Source organism: Ruditapes philippinarum, unplaced genomic scaffold (assembly GCF_026571515.1).
Source record: "Ruditapes philippinarum isolate M1 unplaced genomic scaffold, ASM2657151v2 ctg815_1_1_1_1, whole genome shotgun sequence".
Lineage (NCBI taxonomy): Eukaryota > Metazoa > Mollusca > Bivalvia > Venerida > Veneridae > Ruditapes > Ruditapes philippinarum.
In genome coordinates this window covers 78,785-97,250 of record NW_026856539.1, presented here as the reverse complement: position 1 = coordinate 97,250, position 18,466 = coordinate 78,785, and the positions used below count along the sequence as shown (strand labels likewise).

Here is an 18,466-nt window from a genome sequence, read left to right as displayed (position 1 = left end):
TTAATTTTCATGCTAATTGTTAAACATAATAAATAAAAATTATTATAAGCTGACAAGTGATCTTTTAATCAATAACACTTGAAAAACAAGTTCGTAAAAATGTATACATTAGTCGACATAGAAATTAATATTGGTAATTAATAATACAGTATAAATACGTTAATTAAAGATTGTAATGACACAGATCAGAGTCTTTCTGTTTGAAAGACACTGCAGAGATCCATCTGTCCATGAAATGGTTTAGAATTAAATTAGTTTAAAGCAGAAGTTATAATATGAGTAAATTAATAAACAGTGAATACAACAAAAGGTAGACCACCACTGGAATGTTATCAACAGATGGCACTAATTAAATAGGTATCGCCCTATCCCATAACTGCAATTTAAATGGAATTATTATAACTGCCATACAAGATTTTAACTTCATTCTAACGTTTATTGCAAAATATAGACTTAAGAATAAATTTATGAAATAAAATAGAATATTTGTATAATTCAAAGGTAATCAAAACTATATGTGATTAATTCAACAGTTTTTTTTAAACAGTCACAATTTCCATACTAGTATTTGCTTACCGCACTGAAAATGTCGTTAATAAACAATAATTTGTATAAAAAACATAATAGTTTTTTTACATCTTTTATTTAGATGAACATTAGGTTTACTAATTGATTCATTTTAATAGTACGGAATTATGAATTAAACACAATCTAGACTGATGTTCAGTGGTATTCATCTAACAGTAATTCATTCTCTAACATTTGCAACAAAATTGCTAATAAAAATGATGTAGTTGTGACGATTGTATATTTTTACGGGGCAACGAGCGGAAAGTTGGATACCTTGTTACTGGCTGTTAAAATTGTTTTAGTTAAAAAATATTGGCTATTATTTTTTAAGTTAAAAATATCGGCAATTATTTTTTAAGGCATCCTGATTGTGATAAATCATTTGTTATTTGTTAATATGATGTTTGTTGATTTTAGAAAATGAACGTCAGAAAAAACATTAGATCTATCATTATCAAATGCTTTAATGTCATAAAATATTCATAATAAATGAAGCTCTAGATACCTTGTAAAATTGTTATTTTTAATGTTTTAATGGCATAAATATTCATAATAAATGAAGCTCTACATACCTAGTAAAATTGGTATTTTTAATGTATTAATGCCATAAAATATTCATAACAAATGAAGTTCTAGATACCTTGTAAATTTGGCATTTAAAAATAAGAAATTGAAAATGTTTCAGCAAAGCTCCCTCCCCAGTGGCGAGAAAAGGAAAACATTTAGTTATGTTCAACCTAATGTTATAGATATTGCAACATTGATAGAAACATAGATACTGTATGTTTATATTCAATTTATTGCGTGAATAAAGTTTTTCCCGAAACGCACGAGATTGAGCACTGTGAATGACTACAATATCTACCTTGATACAAAGGGATCATACCAACAGAGATCAAAGCTGAAGAGAGAAAATGTCAAAACCGGTTGTTGCTGCAGGGTTGGTTGTTTTCAGACGGGTCGCTAAAGAGATTCAGTACCTGATGTTACAAGCGTCGTATGGAGATTTTCATTGGTCGCCTCCAAAGGGTAAAAAACATTCATATGAGCAGAGTTTTTAAGAATAGACAATATGATAAATTTATCAAAATAAGGCACACTGTTTAAAACGAAAGTAAGTCTTTCGGTCTAGTGACATTTCGTACCCATCCCATTTTGACCGAATAACATTTTAGACAACTGTTATGTTTCTTTTTCACTCAAAGGACTTTTCTTGTTCCTCAACTTTGAAAATTGACGTTTCAAGTTAGTTTATGAGATTGACTTTCCATATTTCTTAGACAATTCTCACTATTCGCAGACATGTCTATGGCCAAACAAGAGAAACATGTGGATAGGATAGGAAATGATGATAGAGGAGATAGGATAGGATAGTGAAGGATATGATAGAATATATGATAAGATAAGAGATGGGATGGGAAAGAAGATAAGTTAGGATAGGAGATAGGTTAGGAAAGCAGATAGTATGGGATAGGGAATAGGATAAGAGGTAGGATAGGAGATGAATAGGATATGAGATAGGATAGGAAAGGAGATGGATAGGCTAGGAAAGGAGATGGATAGGATAGGAGATAGGATAGTATAGGATATAGAATAGGCTAGGAAAGGAGATAGGATATGCTAGGAAAGGAGATAGGAAAGGATAGGAGATGAGATATGATAGGAGATAGGATATGCTAGGAAAGGAGATAGTATGAGATAGGATAGGAGATAGGATAGGAAGGAGATGGATAGGATAGAAGATAGGATAGGATATGAAAGGAAATATGATAGGAAAGGAAAGGATGAGATAGGAAAGGAGATAGGATAGGATAGGAGATAGGAAAGGAGATATGATAGGATAGGTAATAGGATAGGATAGGAGAAAGGATAGGATAGGAGATAGGATATGAAAGGAGATATGATAGGAGATAGGATATGAAAGGAGATATGATATGATAGGAGATAAATATGATAGGATAAAAGATAGGATTTTATAGGAGATAAAGATTGGATGAGATAGGATAGTAGACAGGATAGGAGATAGATATGATAGGAGATAGGATATGATCAGAGATAAGATAGATGATAGGATAGGATTAGAAATAGGATAGGATATGGATTAGGAGATGGGATAGGATAGGAAATAGGATAGGGTATGAGATAGGATTATAGGATATGAGACATGATAGGATAGGAGATATGATGGGATAGGATATAAAATTGGATAGGGGAGGATAGGACAGAATGAGATAGGATAGGGGGATAGGAGATGGGATAGGATAAGCGATAGGATAGAATAGGGGAGGATAGAATTGGATTGGATTAGATAAGTACCAATACTTTCTATATCTCAGGCATTTATTCTTCTTAATTACTAATGACTGGCATGGCAGGAAAAAGATAGATAATATTAACTTGTTACTGGAATGGTTGGATATACACTATTAGAATTAAGCTTTATCAGAACCTACCTGTAGGGCTACCCTTAAAAAATTGTTTGTTTGCAGTAACGCTACCGACTCACGAAATTTGCCCCTACCCAAACTATTTTTTAGGGTCTGGCAAAGCAAAATTTTTTTTTCGCGAAAATCCCAGAGTGTTTTTGTTTTTGCTTTTATTTTTTTTGTGTTCATTTATTAATTCAACATGGCAGCGCCCATGGAAAAGCTGTCTAACAAAGGCATAACAAATGCTATATTGGGTATTAGTGATCTTGTTTTGCTGTTTAGTCTATGGTAGTATATGTAGAGTTCATGCAAAAAAAAAAAAAAAAAAATCAAAAAAAAAAAACGACCTACCTACCCACACTGAAAATTCTGAGTAGCGTTACTGCAAACAAACAATTTTTTAAGGATGGCCTAGTATTTAATTTTATTTATTTTATGTACAAAATCTACCTCTACAATAGTGACTTGATAGACAGAATCTACCTGTAATATAAAAACTTTGTATGCAGGTTATGATGCATAATAGTTACTTGATAAAAATGATGCGATATTGGGACTGAGTGGGAATGATAGAATTTGTACAATAATGGTGATATTGGACTGAATGTGAATGATATTATTTGTACAATAACAATGTTATATTGGGACTGAGTGGGAATGATATTATTTGTACAATAACAATGTGATATTGGGACTGAATGTGAATGATATTATTTGTACAATAACAATGTGATATTGGGATTGAGTTGGAATGAAATTATTTGTAAAATAATGATGTGATGGGAATGATATCATTTGTACAATAACAATGTGATATTGGGACTGAGTGGGAATGATATTATTTGTACAATAACAATGTTATATTGGGACTGAGTGGGAATGATATTATTTGTACAATAACAAAGTGATATTGGGACTGAGTGGGAATGATATTATTTGTACAATAAAGATAAGATATTGGGACTGAGTGGGAATGATATTGACTTTCATTATATACCTATAAATTTTCTCCCTAAAATACACGCAAATATTGAAGCGCAAATACGCTTCAACGAATAGAAATTTCCGTATTATGTTAGTGACAAATACGGTACCATATATGGAAGTGCCGGACTATTTTTGGCGTTGGTTCCGATCTTAGCTTTGTATAACGTTGCATTTGAAAACGGGAACCAAAATTATTAAAGGCGTGGCCGGTTTGCAAGAATTACGTATTCATCCGTCAGTCATGAATTTATTTCTTGACAACTACATTTCATTTTCTGAATAAAACGAAAAGGTATATAATAAAAGGAAAATTATGTTATAGTAGCTTTCTGAGACTATGTATTTTTCTACTCGCAACGTTGGAAAATTGATATCTCGCTCGACCTTCGGTCTCGCGAGATATCAATTTTCCACCGCTGCTCGTAGAAAAATACAAAGCCTCAGAAAGCTACTACAACATAATATTCCGTATGTACAGTAAATGGTGGGATTTGAGCTGAATGGGAATGATAAAATTGATTTTATATAGAGTGATCAAGTGTATGCATTGACTTGAGCTTCTTTGCAAGTAATACACAGTATGAAACAACTTTCTTTCACTCGTTGAATAGATAGATATAAAGCAAGTGAATGTTAGTTCTGAATTCCAGTTTCATAGATATTTATTACATAGTTTGATTTGCAATATGGTGGCATGTTGTTCATTATGTACTTGTAGACATACTGTATTTATTTTGATTACAGGTCATGTAGATAAGGGCGAGACTGAGAGACAAGCTGCATTGAGAGAAACAGAAGAAGAAGCTGGTATAACATTAGATCAGCTTCACCTCTATGAAGATTTCAAAGATGAATTACATTATGTAGTTAGAGGAAAACCAAAAAAAGTCATTTACTGGTTATCTGAGCTCAAGAACCCAGAATTTTCTGTGAAATTGTCAAAGGAGCATAAGGATATGAAGTGGTTAAATATAGAAGATGCTGTAGAGATTGCAAAGTATGAAGATCTGCGACAAACTTTAAAGAAAGCTCACTCATATATCAGTTCTTTAGGCTCCTAGTAACTTTGAGAAAACATAAACTTTATTTCATGGCAAGACTATACAGTACATTAATTCCCTTCAAATTCTTGAAAAAAGTAGAATTACAGGCTTATCTATATAGTTAAATTACAAGTGTTTACAAATCAGTTGAAAGTACAATGTACATTGTTTCATTGCAAATTCCTTTCGAGATCTTGACATTACATTAGTTGGTTTGCATGTAGGTACCGTAAGGTACACAAGAATGAAGAACACTGACAATTGATAATGATTTATTTGTGTCATTGTTTTAAAACAAACAATAAAAGTTGTAAAAATATGTGTTACATAGGTATAATACCTGTAAAGTGGAGATTCATATTGACTAATTCGTACCCCTTAAACCTATGCAATATTCAAATCACTGATAAAAACAACATTCACTCTTGCTGTATCTTTTCTGTACTTACTACAGCAGTACTAAATAAATATATCCATCTGCTATCAATATATGAAATAAACTTCATAATGTGTTATACAAAAACAGGAAACACTTTATAAATTGTCATTTCAACTGACAAACAATACTGGTAGATTCTATATAATTGTAAAATACATAGCACTTTTACAAAACAATATCATCCAACTCTAAATGAAGGTTAAGTTGTATGATGGAGAGAAAAAAAGGTCTCTTTGGGTCTCCTTTAATTAACTACTAATCTTAAATGTTTACCTTGCAGTTTATTTTTAAAAATCTTTTTGCAATATGTTTGTATGAAAAAATAAATACATATGAATATAAATCGTAGAAAAGAAATCCCTTTTTGTAGTCATTTTATTGGCAGGAGACCAGAAACATAATTTTTTTTTTGGCCTACAAGAAAACTTATTTACAATGTACAAACCAAAAACAAAACATTATGAAATACTGAGATTCCAAAATAAAACAAGATATAACTAAAACAGGACAGTACAATTATAATATCAAAACATAATATTATAGTGATTCCAGATAAACAGTACAGTTAATTGTTAATGATAAACACCAAAATTAGATGGCACTAAAAATGTACAGAATATAGTTATTCTTCACCTGAATTTTGAATCTAAATTATATAAAATAACAGAAATTTATTAAGGTGAGTTTTGTTAAATTCATTATTGCCATACAGAACTCAGTTGATTCTCATTATTTTTCAGGTCCCTAGCCGAAATTTTATTAAACATTTAAGCATCATAAACAAAATTCCTTGTTCTACAGCAAGAATTAGATTAGCACTATTGCCACTGTTAAAATGGAAGTTTTGTTTGTATCAGTTAGTTAAAGCCACATGCCTCCAGATTCATGCCAACTTTCAAATGTTATTAAAAGTAAAATATTGTGAAGTGAACAAAGAAAATAATTTACACATTGCAAACAGCACTTGCAATTCAAATAAATTCCAAAAAGAGGTCAAAATAAACAAAAATAGCCCTTACTGTGTTGGTAACGCAGTGCCCATATTAGATAAATACGGCAATGTACATAACATGTAAATTATTAAAAGCCCTGTGTTATTAACGCAGTAAACATGCTTGATAAATACAGCAATGTATCTTTTTACTTATCTCAAGTTGAATTTTCTTGGAATATTATGGCTCATCTGGAGGCATGCAACTTTAAAATTAGAGGTAACAAATATAAATTGCATAATTTCAACAGCGTCAGTGTAAATGTGAGATATTTGCTTCATAAAATGACTGCCTTTGTTCAAAGATGATTTTTGTGTACATGTACTTGGCAAATGTATTTCCCTTAATACCCAAAACATGGTCAGTTATCCATAGGCCTGTACATAAAACTTTGAACAAGCTATTTTCCTCAATTTATAATCAGATGTTGTATCTCAAAGACTGTATTTTGTATCACTATATATCTATATACCAAACTTATTATATGATATGCTATCAGCAGCATCAAAATGAGCAGAAATAAAACAAGTGAGCACATCTGTACTAAAACCATAACCTAAAATTGTTCTGGAATGTTTATGATGACATCCTTAATGATAAATGAGCCACGTCGTGACAAAACTAACAATGGGTTTGCGACCAGCATGGATCCAGACCAGCCTGCGCATCCGCACAGTCTGATCAGGATCCATGCTGTTCGCTTACCAACTCTACTACAAGTAGAGAAACTGACAGTGAACAGCATGGATCCTGATCCAGTCTGGATCCATGCTAGTCGCAAACCCATTATTTGGTTTTGTCATGACGCCGCTCAAATGATTTTTATTCTATTAAACTACATTACTTTTGTTATGTATATCACAATGGCCATCTAATCCTTTAAAATCTTTCAGAACGTCCCCACTCCAAGTCTGATATGCTCAAATTGATCATATTCAACACATAAATGGTACAAATTAGAGTGTAGATCTTATATAATAAGTATCTACACTTTTCTAGCAAGAATACATCTGCAACTGTAATTATGCTGCTCGGAGAAAAATTCAAAGAGCATAAAAAGCTTCAACTATTCTAAATGACTAGCATTATCTCTAAATCTAAGATCTTTACTGACAACAAGCAAGCATTACAATAAAGCTGCATCACGACAAAACCAACATAGGGCGTTTACGACCAGCATGGATCAGTTTCTCTGCTTGAAAAAATGGTTGGTAAGCGAACAGCATGGATCCTGATCAGACTGCACGGATGCACTATGTTGGTTTTGTTGTGACGCGGCTCAAAATTATTATATTACATTAAACAAGGTAAGACACTATGTGATAGGCACATACTTGTCTAAGTAATGTATACATCATGTTCAAAACATCTCAGTTAGTAAAAACTGCGAGCTTTCAAGATATCAGTTCTAACTATAGTTAAGATTCTAAAAATCTAGAATCACAGGTTGTATTGACTTTGCAGCAGCTGTTGATAATATAAACAATGAAAATCAATGTTACAAACATCATGCAGTATAATATTTTAATTTTTTGGAGGGGGGGGGGGTCCAATAGGTGGAAGGGGGTTCCGTCGCAGCAACAAAGTATAGGTCATATGGTAACTTTCAAGCTTTAACTGGTGGAGGAAGACCTCGGGTTCACAAACTGGCACTAAGTAGAACCACCGACATTCCATCAGCTAGCTAGATAACGTCCTCACATGAAAAAATCAGGATTCAAACCTACAGCAGCGAGGGCTAGGTTGTTTGAAATCAACAACCATAACTTCTTGACCACAGACGCCCCAACCCCCTCACCATTTCTTGTAAACATTTGTATAAAGATAAAATAAAATCATTCCAAATATTCAATATAAGACCAGCAAGTGATGATAAAATAGTGAAAATATTCAATACTGTAGTAGTTATAACTGTGTGACACATAATGAGTACATGTAAGTGTAAATCATACTGCATCTCACTTCAATATTGAAAATTAAGTACCCCTAACATTATTAAAAGTAAGAAAGTCATTTCATTTCCAACCGTTAAATCATGCAATAACAACATAGAAATTATTGAACTTTTACTACATAGTAGCGTGTAAATCTCATACTGAGGATTAACATAATAATGTCAAAAGTGAAATTATAATTAATGAATAAGACAAAAATAGCTTCGATATTTGTCATAACATGCCAAGCTTAAAATTAGCAGCTGGCCAAGTCGCAAATTTTTTGAAGTGTTAGTTTAATATAATGCTTGTGGAATGCTAATCTAAATTTAACAACATATTCATTAAAAAAAACCATCTTAATACTTCCTTTTTGATTTATACAAACAAGATAATATACTAATACACTCAATATAATTCCTAAATGTATGGCAGTTCATTCCATTCCAACTTCAGTCTCAAAAATAGACTGAAAAATAATCTAATTTCTTGTTGGAAAACCCCCATTGTTTTAAACAATAAGCAAACTTACATACTTGCATCGTAATATTGTTTGGGTTTTTTTTTTCAATGTACACATGTATCATGAGAACTAGCAATTTGAAACGAGACTAAATACTGTAGTGTAACAATTGGCCATAAAGCTTGCCATTCTAAATTGTTAAGTACATATTACATCACAGTTTATTTTCAAAATATTTTCGTATCTAGTTTAAAAGGATAATTGTTACAAATGCGTAGTCAAATTTTCAGAATAACAGAATTTATAGTAAAAATTATTACGTTTTTTTTCAAATTTGTCTTCAAGTTACATGAAACTTTTTGTTTCAAACATTAGTGTCTTACACAGTGTGACATTATTTTTACGTAATATAACACAATAGAGACATTTTTTCCTCAAACATAGCTTTCTTACAAATATTTGACATGTTCATGTGAATAGACTGAGATTTATTTATAAAATTATCTGAGGTATATAATACAAACTCCTACAGCAGTTGCTATCTTTTTGTAATGTACATGAATTAAAGCTAACCTATTACCATCTCAAAGGAAAACAAATCCTATATACACTTCATGAAATGGTGGAGAGAATTGACCAGATACTATCTCAATGATCATAGTTATAATGTATTATCCATTCATTTTTACAATGAAGATCTTTTGTCATGACAAATTAGTAAAAATCAAAATGCAAAATTAATTTCACCAAACTCACTCACAACAAAACAAGAGCTGTCAAATGAACAATTTGCCAGCTCTTTAACTATTCCCAATACTTGAATATGGTTATATAACAAATCTCATTTTCATAAAAGTATATAATTCAGTAAATATTCCAAATAAATCTTACAGTAACCTAAAGATTAATAAAAAAAGATTAATAACTTATAATAAGGTACAATATTGCATTTCAAAACATTACTTGAAGTATTAAATAAATACTGATGCCAGTGTAAGATTAGACATATTTTTAACTTGACTAACTTGACTGCAAACAAAGAAGATTGTTACAGAATGCAGGGCAATATAGCCCCAAAGGCATTTTAAGTTGTTAATTGGAAATTGAAGAGAATTTTGACATATACTTTCATACAAAAAAAATACAAGTATTTCAAAAGGAACTGTGTAAAATCTAATTGTTTTAGAAAAATCTTGTTTAATAAGTGTATCACTATGTGTTAACAGTTAATTTTGGCCTCTTTTAGCAAAATCATTCTACGGCTACTGAGCTTTTTCAGGCAAATTTTCAACCCTTTTCTCTACAGCCTTAAGATACCTATGTATAAATAATCGAAACCTGTAGAGGAAAAAGATCCAGCAGTGAATCAACGGTGCTACGAGAAATATTGATACGAGAGCTGTAGAGATTGCTACACTAAAGTTATTATTGTAGTCTAGAGGTTTGTAGATATACGGCTCTCCTTTATGATTCGTTCCACCGGCTAGATGGTATATATAACTAAACAGCATGTACACAAAACCCATACACGAGCTCTGGTACAAGTGTAACATTCTAACTGGTGTACGAGATATCAGTGTGTCGACCAGCACAAATACAGCATTGATGCCGTGTGTAGTGCAGTTAACCAAGGTTACACCACTTCCTGAAAATATAATAATAATCTTAATTTATAGACACTAACATCATGATCTTCAAATTATTGACAAAATTCATAAGATGTTGATATAAGAGAAAATCTTCAAATCTAGCTGAACCATTGATTTATTTGCATTTGAACTAATCACATTCAAAGTAACAACAAACTATGTGTGATGACAATTTTAAGCTACAGCTGCAAGCCAGACAGTTGGAAATGGCATTCAGGATATATTCATATGTATGGGGTTTAGAGAGTCAACAACAAACAATTCAGTATGATTACTTTTTAAAATACAGTACTACAACAGAGTTAAGGTCCCTGTGTTTTAAAAAGTTAAAATACAATACAGTATATCATGACTGACAATGTCTAAAAATGCACAACCTTGCAATAGGCTCTATACTATTGTTTTACTAACTTTAAATTTTCATCTTCATTTTTCCCAAACTTGATAATAAACAATTCCAAAAATGGAAAGTGGACAAGTCCATTCAAGAAATTTAGCATGTTAAGGGACCTACATAATTACAATAATACGAGGGTTGTCCCAATATTCTGTGACAAGATTGATTAAAAGCTAAATAAAACAGGTACGAATTTGATATTTTAATATGTTATAAACCCATATAATTTAAACATTTTCACAAATTTTCATAGATAAATATCAACAAACAACAAAAATATGCCATAAACACCATGGCAACTAACTGAATCGCGGCGCACGTCCAACGTCAAAGACGGCGTTAAATCTATATAAGGCGCCTTTCTCAAATACTCTCAATGGCTTTCAACGCAATAATGGTACCCATAAATCGTCAATTTCTGACTTAAATCATGTGGTTGTTAATGTCTGTTGAATGTTTGGATGGCATACATTAAGTTTTGCTATACGCAAACTTCCGGTCTCGTTACTCCTGTTTTAGCTGTAGGAAAATAGGCGACGAAGATCGGTCTTCCTATCCGTGTTTTCCTTATTTTCGCTTTTTGTAGCGCAAAACTCTGGTTCCGTTCATGCCTTTTGTACACAAATGCTCAGAATATGTTGCTAAACTGTTATATTTGGTATATTTGTTGAAAATCGTTACATGTGTCATCTCGAAATAGCCATGAAACCTGAGTGACATGTTCACTGCGCCGTAAATTCTTCGAACGTCGCCATTTTAACTTTCCTATTTTATATGAGATATTTTCATTTATTCGCATCTTTTTCGTTTTTTAAGTTATTTAACTAAAATTTTCAGAGATGATTTAAACATAGCAGCAGAGGAAGTCAACGTGACATTGTGCAGACACATCATCAGATATTTGAAATATACGTAATTAATTTCAGCCTATTCATAACAAAATGTAAATTATTTGACGTGCGCCGGCAACTCAAACCAATGTCGTTAATACTAAAAATTTCTAAGTAACTAGGGTAAATTTTTTGTAAATGATTTGTTGTAATGTTAAATAATAAACTTAACGGTTATATGTGTGAATTATTTTCTATTGGCGTTAAAAATGAACCGGCTATAAAATTTGTCACGGACTTTTGGGACAACCCTCGTACATGTACATAGTAAACAGGTAAACATACCATCATATGCTATAGTCCAGAACAGTACAGAAACTAGTGGTGCAGCATCACTGCCTAGATTATGTAACAACCATTGCATCTTTATACGTCTTTTGTTCTGTAGACAAGCTTTTACATCTGTTAAAACAACAAAAATATCAGAGAAACCAATTAATATATTAGCAAACTCTGCTGAAGAAAAAACAGACAATTTTCAGTCTTACAGACCTTTTTTCAAAAAGAAGATGTTGAATTGTCTATGTATGGTTACTTAATATTCAAGATATTGGTCAATAAAGAATCCAATAAAAGAAGGTAGAAAAAAAACTACTTTTAGCTTCAATAAAACTAACTCCAACTGACCTAAAAACACATCAAATGATATATGTTAATAAATAAAGGCTCCTAACCAAATAGTAAGTAAGGACAAACCTCTGACTTACCTGATCTCAAATTCTGATTTTTACCATAAAACTATGACAAAATGGCACATTATCTTGATGCATAAACTTTGTCAAGTTTTATGAAAATTCCTCATTACACGACAAATAAAGAAATTCAACTAATCGCAAAAGGTTCAAGTTGTTCACAGACAATTAAAACAGACAAGACAAATATTTAAGTCTACAGATATCATAGCAAAATACATAATTGTATACCTTTACAATAAACTTATATATACAACATACCTTGACCTTGTTTCCTGAGGGAAATGTAATACCAGCAGTTCACTGCCCGCAGTATTTGACATGCCACCAGAATATAAAATGACCAATACGTGAGCATTATGGCAGCTTTAGCACCAAGGACACCATATATAGATGTGTAAAATACCATGATAAAGAAGAATGCTGCTACAATAGTTCGATATATTGCATAAGGTACTGGGTTATCACTCCACTGTTGAGAAAAAAAAATTGAACCATTGTATAGTAAATAATTCAATACTAACTTGGTAAAAGAAAACGTATGATATGGAATAAAATAATTGATAATTCAATTAACTATATGTACAGTGAAATTCTTGAAATATTGTACACTCATGGAACTGTCTGGATGAACTTTTTTGTTGCAAAGATTAAATTCAGGAGATTTTTATTTGTTATCTGAAAGTCAACTGAAATCCATTAATCACATTCAGTCCGCTACACATGAAAACATATTACGTTACCTGAGATAATAAGAAGTCTTCAACTTGACTATACATAAGGCTGTGTCTTGGTCCATCTACTGGTGATGCTTTTGAGCCATCTGATTGTCTCCCCTTTCTGTCACGGAATGAATAGTAGGCATATCTGGTATAGGTGCGTACAGCTCTCTGGGCCAACACCATACCTTCCTGGGTGGCTCTAACCAGCCGAACTGACAGTTTGATCATCATTCTGGAGTCTTATCTTTGATCACTCATCACAACTGTAAAGAAGAAAGCAACCAGCTATATATACACTAGAAAATTCCAGCCGTACACAAGTCATCAAGGTTTACTTTTTTTATTTTGATAGGTCAAATAAATGGACCATAGTACTACAATTTTTTGTCAAATAATTATAATACATGAACTACATCAAGCATACATCCTAACATGTAAAAATTGCATACTTTATAAAGCTCTGAACACATTGTTAATTAGATATGGGTGTGACTGGAACTTGCATGACAACGCTTTATAAAGTGCGCGATTTATACACAAGCTTTGTTTCCAGTTTACAATAATTAAATTATGAGAATTCTAGCATTAATTGCATGGTAAAGTTTATCTAAAAAACCATGCATAAAATGCAGGACAAGTAGAACAGGCTGGTGAAAATGTGCAATCGGCCTTATGTCAGAAAAAATCATATTTCTAGAAAAGAAAGACAAGTAGAACAGGCTGGTGAAAATGCGCAATCGGCCTTATGTCAGAAAAAATCATATTTCTAGAAAAGAAATAGAGATGTTTCTTTTAAACATTGTTTGTTCATTGACTGAGAATAATATTGACATAAACAGTGAGAAAGAAAAATATTTGGCTACTGTCACTTTTTTGAGATTTATTTCCCTTTTTTCATGTTTTTATAACACATAATTTTTGAAGTCCTTAAAAAGTATGCTACATATGCAAAGTGTAAAAGTACTAAAACAAAATAGGTTAAATAACTTCTTTATAAATACTTTATTTCATTGCACCAACACCTGTCAGGCTCAATCAGCATACATTTCATTCAATTTTCAGAGAAAACTTCAAAGTATAATGTTCAGTGTCAAAGAATTGTCAAAAATATAAATGCCAGAAACAGAATATTTAATCCAAATATACAGCATAGCAGATATACTAAAACCCGTGACGGCATCATCACGGAAAATATAATTTACTGTCATGGGTTATGTCACGGGTTTTGTTATTTTGTTAAGTTAGATTATTCATTTAAATATAAGTAACCAAAGATTTTATTTGATTTTATGAATGATTATTTTAGTTTGATCTTTTAATTTACATTATTATCATGTTGCGATCACAACTTTATATTACAATAACATCATGTGATTGACTTAGTAATGACGTCAGTTAAGATGGTAGAAACATAGAATTAAATGTCATTAAGTACAGACCAAATTTTACATCTTATACGGTCTGACCGCCGATATCGGCGCTTCCTTTCAGAACAAGAGGTGACGAAACGTCGATTTTTAAAGGCGACGGTCTAAAAACACTGGATTGGCGAGCTGACGGACATCGTTTCATAAACCAAGGCACTTTGGGTCTTCCACGCAAAAATTTGCGGTTAAAGAAAAAGTATTTTTATAAACATACCGAGAATGGCGCATCAAAAGAATTTGTTATATTTGTTTTAAAGTTTACCATGAACCTGATTGCATTAACGGTCCTTTTGTAATTCAGTACATTGGCAATGAACAAATCTCACAGCCGAACTTGGCTCCAATACAGCCATCTCGGAAATTACAGTCACCCGTGACGGATGAAGTTGAAAAACCCGTGACGATTCAGGCGTCACAGAAATTAGATTCACCCATGACAGTACCAACTCGGGATCATGATGAAAAATCCGTGACGACTCAGCCGCCAGAAAAACCATCGTATACGATATATATTGAGCAGGATACTGAATCAGGAGAGCCAGTACAGCCAAACACATCGGTAAGTGGACCAGAAAGGCTAGATATTGGGCAGCTTAAACTTAAGGACGAAGAAAAAAGTATCCTGTATTCACCAACAGAGTGGTTAAATGATCGGTTGATTGATGCGGCAATGTCTCTTCTATTCTAAAGACACAGTTCCCACATATATGGGGATTCACTGCCCGCCCGAGTCTGGACAGTTGCCTAATTAATGCAGCAACTCTAACGTTTCCTCATGCTTTTGGAAATTTAATTCAGATCGTCAACAGAACGCCAGAACAGGGTGGGACACATTGGCTGACATTATCCACTATGAAAACAAATAAGTCGGAAGTAAAAATTTATGATTCAGGTTTCACATCACTAAGTTTTTCTACCCAGCAGGTTATTTATAATTTACTTAGAAAAGATACCCAACCAAAAAAGAATGATAAAATATTGTTGAATTTTATGGACTGTGCATTCCGAGAAAACGGCAATGACTGTGGTCTCTATCAGTATGCAATTGCAAACGTAACTGCGGAAGCTAACGGTATAGATCCCTGCACCCAAAGGTATGACGTAGAACTGCTTCAGGGTCACCTGATACAATGCTTGGAAAAGGGTCAACTTGTGCCATTTCCTGCTGGCACCCGGTCGCTCGAGCATCCGAATGGTGTCAGATACACAGCATTTCTTAAGGTGTTTTGTTCTTGCCGAATGCCAGAAGACCGTCTGTATGTAATGTGGTTTGCAAAAAATGCAAAATATGGTACCATCCTGAATGTGAGGGTCTACAAAAAGTTGACATTCCTGGTGATTAGGGCTGCAACGATACACCAAATGTTCGATTCGATTTCGATTTTAGACACTCCGATTCGATTTTTTTCGATTCGATACATTTCTGATTACTAATTTATCTTTGGTATATAATTCTGCTTGTCTGCTCAAAAAGTGAGTGGCCTTCAACCTAGTGCTTTGCTTTTCTGTTGTAATATAACTATTATATAAACTTATTTGACTTAATAATTGTGTTTATGAGAATAAAAAGCTCTTGTCTATTTAGAAATAATTTTAATCAGGCAAATAATCATTCATCTCAGTTACATGACTATCACAGATACCTTCTGCTGACTAGGAATTTAACAAAGTATGTAAATTGTAAAGTAAATAATAATGAACAAAGTTTCACAAGGTTGTCAGAACTGATATTCAGATATTCTGTTTATAATTCCCATAATATGTAAAATGAATAATCAATCCTAATGTCAGTGTTGTCACACAATACTTCTTAGTCTAGTAAACAATACAGAAAAAAATGTAATTCATGAAATTATCACTTTTTTTCACACTTGACTAAAGAAATAATAATCAATCCCAATGTCAAATATGCCTACTTACTGTAGTACTAATCAAACTTATTTTGGGAAGGCCAGGACACGGATAAAGCTGACCAAACAAGTCCACATCGTGTCTTCGTTTCATATGTTGCATTAAATTAGACGTACTGCCGGACTTTGGATATGACACGTCCGTAAAGCATATTTTGCAAGTAGCTTTATCCCTGTCCTGGCCTTCCCGAAACCCAAAGTGTTCCAAAACCTTTGATTTTAATTTTTTAGGAGGATTTTTTAATTTTATTTCATCAACATTGATGTTGGTAGCCATTTTGACTTGTTTGCCGAAAATAAAACATTACGCGCCCACTGATTGGATGACCGAGTTTTAACTGGCCAATCGTATGTAACGTGATAAAGCGCGAAGGGAAAGACTAAAACTCTCACTTTTTTCCATGTTTATTTTTGGGTGGGGAATCGAATCGAAAATGTTACAGTTGGTATCGGGAATCGAATCGGCGCTCATAAAACCAGTTTTCGATGCATCGAAAGGTATCGTTGCACCTCTACTGGTGATGACATTCCGTATTTCTGTACAAAATGTACACACCCCCAAAAGAGAAACATACGACGAAAAAAACGCATGTAGTGTACACAATGTATAATATGTACTTTAAAACTTTGGTTTAAATTTGAATTGTTGATAATAAATTTAATACTGTTAGTTATCGTCACTTGTTTTACTCATTTCCCTTAATTCATCACATGTCATAATATTATGTTTTCATTAAATGAAAAAAAAAAGAAAAAAAAGAAAGAAAGAATGATTATTTATCATTAGGATTAGTTGCATCGTCACAGGTTTTAGCTACATGTACCCTTCATGACAGATGAATAACAGCGAATATAGTTTGTCACGGTATTTAGTGCCTTGCATTATATATCACGGTAAATGAAGAGTGTCACGGATTTTAGGTACATGTCATGGATTGATGTCGTCACGGAATTAGATATTGTCGCCGGTTTTAGGTGATCCCACAGCATAGAATAAAGATATTGGCGCAATACTCTAGAGCAAAATGAAGTTGTTGGACACATTTCTATTTAGAATTTTAAATTATAATATCATTTTTATGAACTTCAAATATTTTGTTTCTAGAAAATGGGAAAAATGGAAATAATTCTAGGACGATAAAAGATAACCAAAATATTTTGATTTTGATTTGTATCATACATGTATATCAATGCTTAATAAACAAAACAAGTGAGAAAGAAACATATTAATAATTTTATAGAAATATGATATTTTATGTCTAAGCCCGATCAGGCATTATTACCATCCAGTAGAAATTCCGTAGAAATTTGAAGTCACTCAAAGTAAATTTTAATCTTAAATTCAATATACAAACATTGTGAATCGCTGTGACTAAGCTTAACATGACATGATGCAAACTTTGATGCAATCAGTGAATCACTGAACAGCTGAATGAGTAAATCATGTATTAAAATTAAATTTGATGCAATAAAAGTAATAATGAAAATATATAAAAATGTATAACAGTAATCATTACCAGTAATATATAATTATGGGCCGAGCTTACCCGTGACGAATAGTTATAAAACCGAGATGACTCGGTGCCAAGTTAGTTTTAAGACACGGATTTGAAGAAAACATTTAAAAAAAAATCAAATTTAAGGAAAGACATATTTGGTAAGGGTTTGGTAGTACATACGATAAAAGACATGAGTATAACTTGACAAATGGAAAAACCTCTTCTGTTAAAAACTTACCAAAACAAAAAATATGTTCTTACATCTTTCCAAAATAATTGACCTTGACTTTCAAGTTACTTCCGCTTCGAGAGAGGTCATGTGTAAATTATGTCCGTTATTTAAAGTGCCCGTGAAATTAATGAACATACATCATACTGATTATATGTATACATTAGACGTACGTTATTCATCATTAAATAAAA

General features: G+C 32.4%; 2 protein-coding genes across 3 annotated transcripts; one reads left to right on the top strand and one right to left on the bottom strand.

The window, feature by feature from the left end:
• The first annotated feature begins 1,303 nt into the window (after positions 1-1,303).
• On the top strand, positions 1,304-5,348 carry LOC132746917 (bis(5'-nucleosyl)-tetraphosphatase [asymmetrical]-like). The gene is made up of 2 exons (XM_060736195.1): positions 1,304-1,599; positions 4,731-5,348. The coding sequence occupies exons 1-2, from the start codon at positions 1,485-1,487 to the stop codon at positions 5,045-5,047; spliced, it is 432 nt and encodes a 143-aa protein (XP_060592178.1). The 5' UTR covers positions 1,304-1,484; the 3' UTR covers positions 5,048-5,348.
• A 2,650-nt stretch (positions 5,349-7,998) lies between these two features.
• On the bottom strand, positions 7,999-18,441 carry LOC132746916 (protein rolling stone-like). Of its 2 annotated transcripts, none has more exons than XM_060736194.1 (5): positions 18,305-18,441; positions 13,229-13,470; positions 12,747-12,957; positions 12,079-12,195; positions 7,999-10,502 (listed from the first exon to the last, which is right to left on the bottom strand). In XM_060736194.1, the coding sequence occupies exons 2-5, from the start codon at positions 13,436-13,438 to the stop codon at positions 10,120-10,122; spliced, it is 921 nt and encodes a 306-aa protein (XP_060592177.1). In that variant the 5' UTR covers positions 13,439-13,470; positions 18,305-18,441; the 3' UTR covers positions 7,999-10,119. The 2 variants fall into 2 exon arrangements, with proteins under 2 accessions (XP_060592177.1, XP_060592175.1); XM_060736192.1 differs by having other exon boundaries at positions 18,282-18,426.
• Positions 18,442-18,466: the final 25 nt, after the last annotated feature.